General features: G+C 54.6%; 1 protein-coding gene across 1 annotated transcript; it reads right to left on the reverse strand.

Moving 5' to 3' along the window:
- Positions 1–7,701: 7,701 nt before the first annotated feature.
- LOC116761248 lies at positions 7,702–10,478 on the reverse strand. Its single transcript, XM_032646991.1, has 4 exons — positions 10,424–10,478; positions 8,993–9,462; positions 8,218–8,320; positions 7,702–8,123 (listed from the first exon to the last, which is right to left on the reverse strand). Exons 1-4 carry the CDS (start codon positions 10,476–10,478, stop codon positions 7,864–7,866), a joined length of 888 nt encoding a protein of 295 aa, XP_032502882.1. The 3' UTR covers positions 7,702–7,863.
- Between the last annotated feature and the right edge of the window lie 913 nt (positions 10,479–11,391).

Consider the following 11,391-nt stretch of genomic DNA (forward strand, 5'->3'; position numbering starts at 1 on the left):
AAACACTTTTGGAGATGACCCGTGAAACCCACAGGCATGTGCGAAATTGCCTGGCCATTCTGATACTGTGAGCTTGGAGTGGTTTCTACTGAAGCAAGAAAGATTGAAGCTAGACATTAGGAAGGACTTCCAAGAGGAAAGGTGAAGATAAGGAAGGTGACCATAAAGAAAGAGGCAAGGAATCTTGCTCCATAGTAACCTGACAGATGTCTACAGCAATGTCCTACCCTGCTGGTGATTCTGCCATTTCCATCTCTTGTGTCACAAGACTCTTGGTTTTCGGCAAGCACACACCTGACTGCCACAGGCACCTGTAGGCCATCAGAGACCTTTCCCCCGATGTGGGGTGGAATGGGAGGAGGTGGGAGGATAGCCTTCCCTGAAAATGGCTCAGGACCAAGGAAACGTAGGAAACATCTCTGCTGGGTGAGGTAGGGCTGGTTTGGGTGGACCTGGAGGAGGGAAATGGAGAGACATGGTCTCATGCCCCGCCTCTGGGATGGGCTGTCCGCACATGGTTTGTGTGGGCCACCATCACAGGGCTGTTGGAGGGATCCAAGAAGGACCAGGTGAGGTCTTTGCTCTCCAGGGAGAGCACAGCAGCCCAGAAGCCAGGGAAGCACAACAGGCCCAGATTAGGGGAGGAAACCTGCATTTACCGAGCATCAAATAGGTACCAGAGGCTTTATGGTCATTGTTTTATTAACTCTCCCAGCAACATAGGTATCCCCACCTTACACGGGACGAAACGAGCTCAGCGGAGTTAAGGAACTAGCCCAGCTCCACACAGCTAGTGAGAGGTGGGATTTTAGCTTTTTTTTTTTTTTTTTTTTTGCGGTAAACGGGCCTCTCACTGTTGTGGCCTCTCCCGTTGCGGAGCACAGGCTCCGGACGCTCAGGCTCAGCGGCCATGGCTCACGGGCCCAGCCGCTCCGCGGCATGTGGGATCTTCCCGGACTGGGGCACGAACCCGTGTCCCCTGCATCGGCAGGCGGACTCTCAACCACTGCGCCACCAGGGAAGCCCGAGAGGTGGGATTTTAACCACAGCCGTCTGTCTGGTTCTTTAATTTTTTATATAAATTAATTATTAAAAATTAAATTATTATCACACATTTATTTATTTATTTTTGGCTGCGTTGGGTCTCCGTTGCTGTGCGCAGGCTTTCTCTAGTTGCATCGACCGGGGGCTACTCTTCATTGCGGCGTGCGGGCTTCTCATTGTGGTGGCTTCTCTTGTTGCGGAGCACGGGCTGTAGGCGTGCGGGCTTCAATAGTTGCAGCACGTGGGATCAGTAGTTGTGGCTCACAGTCTCAGCAGTTGTGGCGCACGGGCTTGGTTGCTCCGTGGCATGTGGGATCTTCCCAGGCCAGGGCTCGAACCCGTGTCCCCCGCATTGGCAGGCGGATTTGTAACCACTGCACCACCAGGGAAGCCGGTGCTTTTGCTTTTTATCTTATTTGACAAAATAACATGTTGTAAATCCTGAAAAGGAAAACGATGGTTGCTACTTATATAGGGCTTAGAGCATCTCATATACATTACTACTGCGATCCTTTCCTAGAGAGGAAAGTAAGGCCCAAGGAGGTTAGGAGACTTGCCCAAGGCCACACGCGGGTGCATGGCAGAGCCTGGCCGCCTGGCGCCAGGTCTGCGTTTGTAACTTCTACCGTGCTGTGCTGAGCTATGAGTTGGCTGACACCGCCTCGTGTGCTCCCTCCTCTCAGGGACCCCAAAGGCATTCACACCCTTGACCTGGCTGCCAGCGGCTCACAGGCCGATGCTCCTTCCAAGTCCACCTCTGCCAGCCTCACCTGGCATTTCCATGGGCTATTTCTGCATGGCTCCGGATGGTCCGCATGGTGCCTTTGGAAATCGTTACCCATCTGGCCACACGGGGCCAGAAGCAGGGCTCCTTAGGGAGCAAGTCCATCTTCTTACTCGAAAGCCCTCCTTGCTGCAGGAACGGGCACAGCCTGGCTGCGTCAGAGCCCTGCCATCTTTCCAGTCCGGCCTGGAGCTGGGGGCTGGGGGCCGTCCCCTGGGAGGGCCTCCTGCCCCTTCCTGGGCTCTGCTAGACCCTGAGAGCTCCCCAGCCGCCCCCGCCAGCACAAGGCGCACTTGGCAGTGCCCCTGCCCAGCAGCCAACGCTGCTTATGCAACATGACGAGGAGGAGATTCGCCCCTAAGGAGAAGCTGGGGATGATAAACACAAATCCAGGGCAGGCATTCCTCCGAGGAGAGAAGGAGGAACCCACGGGTATGGACGGGCTGTTCCTTGAGCTGGCTGCAAGCGAAGGTTTTTCTCTGAACCTCGTGGGCACGTTATTCGTATTTGCATGTATCAGATAGTTCATAATAAAAGGAAAACATGGACTAGAAGCCAGAGCTCACTAGGCTGTAACCATTCAGTGCAGCTGTGAGGTGACCGTGGGGTGTGTCAGGGACAGATTACAGGCCGTACTTCTGCAGCTTCAGTCTCAGGGTGGGTGAGATGGGAATGTGGGCAGACACGGGAGGTAAGAAAGCCCGAGGTGTATTCAGGGGCTCAGAGGGGCAGGCGCTTGGGAGCTGTGTGCGGTGCGTCAGGCAGCGAGCGGGGCGCGAGTCCTTAGAGCCTGATTTTGCTTCCAGATCCACGTCTACTGGGAGGAAAACAAACACTCAAAAAGATTAGGCTTCCAGGGGCAATAAGATGGCGTTAGTCCGTGTGGCCCAGCTTGTGAGTCTGTGAGGGAGGCGTCCTGAGGAAGCTTCTAGGTGAGGCCTCCCTGGTGCTGGCGTCCCGCCGAGGAGTGGGCTACGCAGGGGCCGTTTCCACGTTGGACTCTGGGGCCCCACCGTGACTGGGCCTGGGTCTGGGGAGGGCACAGGCCCGGAGAAGGAGTGTGACGCCTTCAACAAGAAACCCGCCCCCCACCCCCCAGACAAAGCAACCCAGCCAGCACCTTCTGGAGCAGCTGCGCAGTCAAAGCCTGGAGTCTCCAAGGAGCCGCCGGGACAGACAATAACTCACTCTCTCAGGGCCTTGGGATGTGTCACAGCCAATGAAGGCAGGGCGGCCTCCGCAAGTGGACAGCAGGGAAGACACAGCCGCCCTCCTCCGGGGCGTTCTACTGTGAACTGTGGCGTCCAGCTTGGATGACGCAGGGTCAGGGAGGCGGCGAGGATTCTGCTGTGGCCCCGCGTGTGGTGTGAACAGGAAGGTGCGGGGCAGCCGGCATTTCCTAGCCTGTGCTTGGAATCGGCAGCGAGTGAATTTGTTCCTTACGCTGGTCCTCTGTTCACTGCAACCTCTCCCCAGTACCATCTGGGACACCCAAGGACACTTGACTCCCCTTGCTTGGCCTTTATTCTGACCACCTGAGATCACTTTATCGATTCAGGAGAGGGAGAGACAGGAGTGTTTTAGTAAAGGCTGAAAAATCTTGAGATGTGAGGCTTTTTGTTAGATTTTGTCTGGAAAATGCCTAGTTTCTTTGTCCCAGAAGAGCTTTAAGAAAGGCTGGCGAGACCGAGATAATCTAGTGCAATTGGTCAGGCCCTCTGGGGGAATCTTCTAGCCCAAGGAGTCCTCCAGCCTTCAAAACACTCCTGGCTGGGTCTCCGGTAATTGCTGATCTGGCCTTTGCAGGGAGGGGAAAGCGGCCCTGCCTCCCCGCCCATCACCCCCACCAACCAGCCGCAGGGGCTGGGCCTCCAGGCTCCTCCTCGTGCCTTTCTCTGCCTTCGTGCCAGGACCTGGGGGCCCCCTCCCCTGAAGTCTTCCCCTCCCCAGGCATAGCACCCTCCTCCCTGGCCCTCACAGGCTCTGCAGTAGCTCCTGTCCCCTCAGCTCCTGGCACTGGGCAGGGTCTGCCTGGGAGCCCGGGGAGGACACCACTGCCGGGACCAGCTCCCTGGCAGGGGCTGCACAGCTGCCCTTCCTTCTCCCTCATCCTTCCTAGGGACGTATTTTCCACAGTGGCCAGCACACCAGCCTAGGAGGTCACTTTGTCTTCCTCACTCTCTTGGAAAGGAGATATTCACACCCCCATTTTGCAAATGAGAAAACTGAGGTGCAGGAAAGTGAAGTGTTTCGCTCGAAATCTCCTGACTAGTGAGTCGTTGGACCGGGGGCCCCCTCCACTCAAGCTCTCTTACCCGTGAGCGAGGATCCGTCGGTTTTGAGGGAACAGTGACAGGTGTCTGAAAGCCCTGTGGTGTGTGGAGCCCTCACGTTTCCTCTGTATGACCAGAGCTGCCTGCAGTGCTTGGTGCAGCCCTCAGCATATGGACAAAATCCATGATCATCCCTCCAGGAGAGCGTTTTCAGCCCGATCCGCGGAGTCTGTAAAGCCTCTGAAAGTGGAGGTAAAGCTTGGCGTGTATGAAATCACGTGCATTTTCTGGGAAGAGAGTCCAGAGTCTTTATCAAAGACATCCGGAGCTCAGAAAGGCTTTGCAGGTCTGGGGGCAGGGAGACCAGGGTAATCCTGGCTGACAAGGAAAAGGAAGGAAAAAGAAAAGCTGGGTCTCCATCGCTGACTGGTGCCTCTGGGAAGGAGCTTCTGAGTTCAGGGTGCTGGATGCTTACTAGAGGGTGCTTGGGATCAACACCCATGGAAGGGAGGGCAGGAACACGGCATGGGGCAGAGAGAGAAGTCAACCCGTGTTGCAGGTCCACCAGAAGCCTCGGCTAATCCCACGGGGGCTCTGGAGGGAGAGTGACATATCCAACCCATGTTGGGTCATATGGCTGACCCTCCCCTGATGACGCTGAGTCTCAACACAGATCATTCTGGTCCTGTGTGCATGTAGCATCCTCCGAGAAACTGCTTGTTCCCCCCAGTTCTCAAAGACTTTCGTTTCCCGTACTCACGCCCTGTGTTCTCATGCGTGGCATAACCTCCGTGGATGGCCCAGGCCCCTGTACGTGTATCAGCCTGATGTCATGTGGGTGCAACCAAAGCCTTCTAAGAACCTCTCATTCTGATGCCACCCACATTCTACTTTTCCCTTCTCAAATGGGTGCCCCAACCCAGGCAAGACTCTTGTGACTAGCATCTCCCATGTGTCAGCAGTGACCTTAAGTTTCCCCAGGCTAGTGGACTACCATTCAAGGAATCTGTTTCTGCAGCTGGATATGAAGCCCAGGACAGCCAAGTTCATCAGGATTCCTCTCCAGAAGCTCAAGCAAGGGGCTTAAAAGAAGCTCTGCTTGTCACAGGGTGAATCCCATTCACATGACTCCTGTCCACGCGCCAGGCTGCCTGAAATTGGACCCGCTAGGGATGCCGGCTTTATGATGTGAGGTCAGCCTGGCAAATTCTGGAAACTTAAGGGACACAGCCTGTGTCTTGGGAGGAGTGATGCTCTGGGCGCTGGAACAATGGACTTCCAGTTCCGTAAGAGACTGTGGATTGAGAGATGGTCCTTCCAGCTATGACAGCCTGGGCTGAAGATTTGAGCTTCTGTCCCTGTGCCCAAAGCACAAATCCACACAGCCAGCACTGGACAAACGTCCACCTAGGGCATGCCCCACACCGTGGTGGGTCCCACCAGGGGGTGAATACACACAGGTTCCTCAGAGGCCATGGATCCCATGACTTGGTAACTCCCAAGACCAAGGCCCTTCACTGTGTTCTTTCTCCAGTGGGTGGAGAACAGTGGTGGGAGCTAGTCCATCTTCGCTCCTCTCCCTAAAGACCCTGGGAGTTAGTCGGGGGTCTGGGAAAGGCCACGAGGAATGAGGAAAAACCCTATTATTTCAATTTTGTGAAGGTTGACAGGAAGGCTAAATATTGAGAACCTCTTCCACTCAGGAATGCTCCGTGCTATTTTTCTGGGCATTCTTGTGGGACTCCATGCTATGGGGTTTCAGCTCAGAACACAACCACCATTGCTATGAACTACTGTGTGCCAGGCAGTGTACTGGGGCTGTGCCAGCTGTATCTATTCCTCACAGCGACTTTGTAAAGGCATTACAAGGATGCCTGTTTTGCAGATGAAGAAATAGAGCCACAAGGAGATTATGTAATTTGCCCAAGGTCACATCATAAGTCACAGAACCCGGATTCTAACCCAGGTCTGCCTTCCATAATCTTTGTCCTCCACTGACAAGCCTAAACCTTGCCATATGGATGACAGTAGTCTTGGGTTTCCATCACCACCTCCCACCACACAAGTCTGTGGAGTATTAGAAGGAAGGAAGGCAAGGATGGGGTCCCCTTTCCAAAACTTTTCATTATATACCTGGGGGGGGCACAGTCTCTCAGGTCCCTGTGCACATAGGTGGGCAAAGACAGAGTTGGTTCCACCAGGCAGAGAGCCTGGAACCTTGGGGCTGGTGGGCCCTGGTGGTCTGGCCTTGGCACTGGAATCCAAGCTCCCAGAACGTCCAAGCTGGAGGGTCCCTGGAGATGAGTAAGCTCCCGTGAGGTGGCAGGTGAACGTGCTGGCTCAGGAGGACACGAGCTACCCGAAGCCACAGAGCTAGTTAGAACGCTGTGTGTGAGTGTGTGAGTGTGTGTGTGAGTGTGCATGCACGTGCACAGCCTGGAGATGACAGTGGGGGCCTCCTATCTCCCAGACCCTGCGGATGAGCTCAGGTGAGAAGGCCTTGGAGCCTTCGTCCATATCCAGAGTGGTGGCCCACGAGAAAGGTTATTTTAAAAATGTGTTTTGTTTTAACGTAAGTAGTGTCTTTGGGACCAGGTGACCCCAAGAAGTGTCAACAGGAGAGTGGCGGATGAGACACAAAAGAGAAGGAAGCCAATGTAGGTTCATTAATGATCAGGTCACTGCTTTGGGCAACTGGGGTTCAATCCCATGGGGCACTTCTGGGAGATGGTGTGAAACGTGTCTCAGGGCTGTCCTGCCCAAGAGACAAGGGAGCTGGGGTATTTGTCTACCAGCCTCCACTATCGTTGGTTGAGTACTGCTACTGAGGGGCATCAAGGACCTCTTGCCAAGCATCCTCCAGCAGCATAAAGAGAGCAAAGGGCTATTTTTAAAGGTGTCTGGTCTCTAAAGACTCTTGAAAACCTTTTCGGGTTAAGAAGCCTTGGGCATCATCAGTACCAAGGACAGTGCAGAGAAGAGATGGGTGAGACCCAACGCTGTCCCCCGGAGGCAAGCTGTGCTGGGGGTGGGACAGGGCTACTTCCATGGGCCCTGCGGGAAGAATGGCCGTGTCCTATCACAAGAGGAGCTGAAGTTAGATCTTAAAAAGAACTTCCTGGTGATACTAGTGAAAAAGCCACGTACTTAGAGCTCATCCAACTATACAGCTTGATTGATGGCCACAGAAAAAATGACCAAGCAAAGAAGCATGGAGTGGCAAGGAGTTTGAGGCTCCCCGTCACTAGCGCTGGCCAATGAGCTCTTCTTTATCTATGTTTGCGGGGGTGCAGGGCAGTGCTGGGGGGACAGATGAATGAAGAGAGGATTCTTCACTCCACCCTTGCTTGTTCTAGCACCAGGAGGCTCCAAAGTTTGGGTGGAAACAAGAGCTTGAAAAGGTCCCTTCTCTGGCACGATCTGGGGCATCTTACATGGGACAAAGCCGTGGAAGAAATAAGCCCTAAGGTTGACTGGCCCTCAACCAGAGCCAGCCCACCTCCCTGGGCCCCCACTCCTCATACGCGAAAAAGGGAGATGGGAAGGATGAACTAGATAACCTTAGAGACTCTGTCCACTGCTGAGGCCATGCCAGTAGCCTTGGGTTCTCTTCAATTCATCCTTCAACAAGTGTTTATTGAGCCTTCGTTGTTTGCTCAGCACTAACCGGGGAGAAGGGATTCGCATAGAATACAAGCGCCGGGCTCTGGTGGGGGCGGGGAAGGGAGATGGGGGAAATAAGAGTTAAGGTTTACGGAGCATTTAGTCTGTGCCGGGCGCTGTGCTAAACACCTCACATACGCTGACTCCCTTACACCTTGCATGACCCTTGCATGACCCCGCAGGGCAGGTACTAGTGCCTCCTCTATACTGATGAGGAAACCAGGGGTCAGGGAAAAAGCCGCTTGACCAAAGCCACACAGAAGCGGGGCTGCACTGGAGCCCACGCCGTGAGCCGAGATGCTTCTCCTCTGTGAAGGAGGCGGTGACTCTCTGGTGTTCTAGCAGATGGAGCCTGAAAGCTGGAAACACCGGAAAGGCTTCATGCGGGAGATGGCTCAGCACTGGGCCTTGGGGACGGGCAGAATTCAGAGGCTGGCCGGGGAGCGGAGCAACCTGGGTGTAGCAGCCCCCCGGGCAGCCAGTGTCGTCTTAGAGGAGGCGGGTGGGCAGCAGCTATGGCCAGCCTGCTGGTGGCTCCACAGGAAGAGAGTAGGGGCTGGGGAAGAACAGATACTTCATAACCCAAGCCAGGATTATAAGCATCACTCCTCCCCCAGCCCCTCTGGGCAGTCTACAGAGGGAGCTGGCTCAGCGAGGATCGGCTTCCTCCCAGCTACTTAAGCCACTGGCCAGAAAGCCAGGCCATTGGTAATTACGGTAGTTAACACACATAGAGCAGGGACCAGGGGCCAGGCCATTGGTAATTATGGTAGTTAACACACATAGAGCAGGGACCAGGGGCCAGGCACGGCTTTAAGAAATTTAACTAGCGTAAGCCTTCCAGCATCCTTATGACGTAGGCACTAGTATCATTCCCGCTTTATAGATGGGGAAACAGAGGAAACGTGAGGTTACGTAACCTGCTCAGGGCCCCAGAGCCAATAAGAGGCAGGGCCCAGCCTGGAACTCAGGTAGTCTACCCTTAAGCACCTGCTCTACCGCTTCTAAGCAGGTTCCTGAGCTGCGGCCAGTGCCAGCCACTCCCTCCCTCTGCCCCCCGGGGACCCTCCGCAAGTTCAGGCTCTCCTCCAGGGCTGGGGCCCTTCCCTAATGGGGACCGCAGGAGGCCCCCACCAGCCCCTCCTTTGGTGAGGCCCGTCGCTGCCAGAGGGCCCCAGCCCCCTCCCCCGCACTCACATGCACCCCGCCCCTCTCCCCAACCGAGCACCGTTGCCTTTCGTTCACAGTGACGGCTCCTGCGCCCAGGCCGGTGCGGGCACGGAGGACTCCGTGGCGGCGGCGGCGGCGGCGGCGGCCGGCAGACCCAGTGCCCACGCCCCGAAGGCTCAAGCCCAGGAGCTGCAGGAGGAGGAGAAGCGGCCGGGGGCGGGGGGCGCCTCCCCGCGGGCCGGCCTCCACTGCGCGGCCTCCCCCAGCAGGCAGCAGCCTGTCCCGGCAGCTGCGCTCTGCGCCCGCGCCCCTGCCGCCTCCGATTACGAACTCTCCCTTGACCTAAAGAATAAACAGGTACCCAGGGCCTCCGAGGGGGGTGGGAAGGGTGGTGGAGGGCCCTGTCTCGGGCGCTGTCCAGGGTACCAGGGATGCCCCTGTCTAGGCCGCCTCTGCTGCAGGCAGACCTCTTTGCCTCTAGTTCTCCCAAACTGGACCAAGTGACTGCCCTTCCCTGCAGCCCAGTTCCTCAGGCAACCAACCTTCCGTGGCAAGGGTCACCCTTGTAATGCCAGGCCCACAGGCAGCGTGTTCAGGGCTCTGCCCCTCTTACCACTGCAGGAAGACCAGCTGCTGACACTTCCCACCCCCAGAAGAGATGGCCCAGCTTACCTGCCCACCCAAGGGGCCAGCCCCATGCTCAGCACACACAGGCTTACATGAGGTTTGAAGACAGTGGTCTCCTCCAGGTAGACTGAGGAGTCCCAAGATTAGCCCAGACTGGGGGAGTCCAAAGACCCCCTTATCGGAGAACAAATTTCACTGAGGAGCTCTGAGCCTCCAGCTTCCATTCTGTGAAGCAGGAGGAGAAAGTAGTCAGTCACTGGGTCCCAGCTGAACCCTCCAAAATGATAACGGCATGGCTTGTTTGGGTGGGAAATTAAGAGACCTGAAGGAAGATCTGTGTGTGTGTGTATGTGCGAACGCATCTAGAGGAAGAATTTATGACCTAATATTGCTAAGAAAGAGCATGGAGCACAGGTGTGGGATCCAATCCTTGTTCTTATTCCAGTTCCTCTGTGACTTGGGAAAATGCCAGTTAAGCATTCTGGGCTTTGGTTTCCTTATCAGCAAAATTGGGAATTAGATCTTGAATCATCTCTGAGGTCCCTTCTAGCTCTAATAGGTGTAGGTTCTAAAGAACCATTCTTTAACCCAAAGGACTGTGAGTTTTCGAAGCGAAGCTAATAGAAAAGTCACTAAGACTGACTCAGGCCCAGCCAAAGTCTTTTCTTCCTTTCAGCATAGATGTCGAGCTATCATCCAAGGTCCGGGGCTGCAGGCGGTGCGCCAGGCTTCAGTGAAGTAGTTGACAAAATCTCCCGTGATATCTACGTGGACGGGATAGGAAGTGGGTTAGTTGACAGTATAGTCGGGTGGGCCGTTCTCAAACGGAATTGTCAAAAAACACTGATCTTTCTATCAGTGCCAATGCCAGGGTCATTGAGTGGGGCACTGTCCTTGGTTCTGCCCAGGTCAACCATTTCGAAAAAGGACTGATGCAAAGCTGAAAGGGAAAAGCTAATACCTTGATGACAGAATCCCAGATTTGAATAAAAGAAAAAAACTCATTAGGAAGTATTGTTTAAGTGGAAAAAAAATCAGATGAAAGAGGGAAAAATCTAAAGTTCTGTTCTTAGCTTTGAAAATCCCACAGCACTACTATAAGATGAGCGGGCTTGGTCGTGGGTGAGAGGCCTTCGGGATTCAGTTGACTATAAGCTCAAGATGCGTCAGTAGCCCATGAAGCGGTTGCCAATGATATGGTCCAGCAGCCTTCACAGATGGGTGGATAAAACCCTCCGTGTAAGGGCGCAGCTGCCTGGAGCCCCACACTAGTTACTGGTCAGGCTGTCTGGTTCTAGGGGTTTCATTTAAGAGGGAAAAAGAGAATCTTGAGGTTCTAAGGTTCTTCTAAGAAAGAAAACAACTGGCTGGGGTCATACAGGGAAACTGTAGACATGAAAACCAGTTTTAGACATGGAAGAGCTGGATGTGAATTGGCGGGATTAGATTATTTTCTATCATTCCAGGTAAAAATAGTGATACTAATGCGTGAAACTTGTAGGAGAGGAAGGGGTTTGTTTTTAGCTCCGTTAACAATTAGAGCCGTTAAAAATGTAGACTGTCCCGCTTCTGAGGCAGAGAAGGCCCATGCCGGGGCTGGGAGGCAGTCCATCTGGAACCGCATGCTGTGATGTGGGCGGTCAGCTGGCACAGATGACAACGTCCTCTCAGTTCCACTCGGCTCCGCCCCTTGAGGACAGAGACCGTGTCCTGTTCATCCCATCCCCTGGCGTCCAGCAGAGTGCCTCGGGCAGAGTAAGAGCTTAGCGAGTGAATATTTTTTGAATAACTGCGATGCGTAAAGCAATGAGGGAGTGGGGTACCAAAAAG

This window comes from Phocoena sinus, chromosome 10 (assembly GCF_008692025.1).
Source record: "Phocoena sinus isolate mPhoSin1 chromosome 10, mPhoSin1.pri, whole genome shotgun sequence".
NCBI classification, from domain to species: Eukaryota; Metazoa; Chordata; class Mammalia; order Artiodactyla; family Phocoenidae; genus Phocoena; species Phocoena sinus.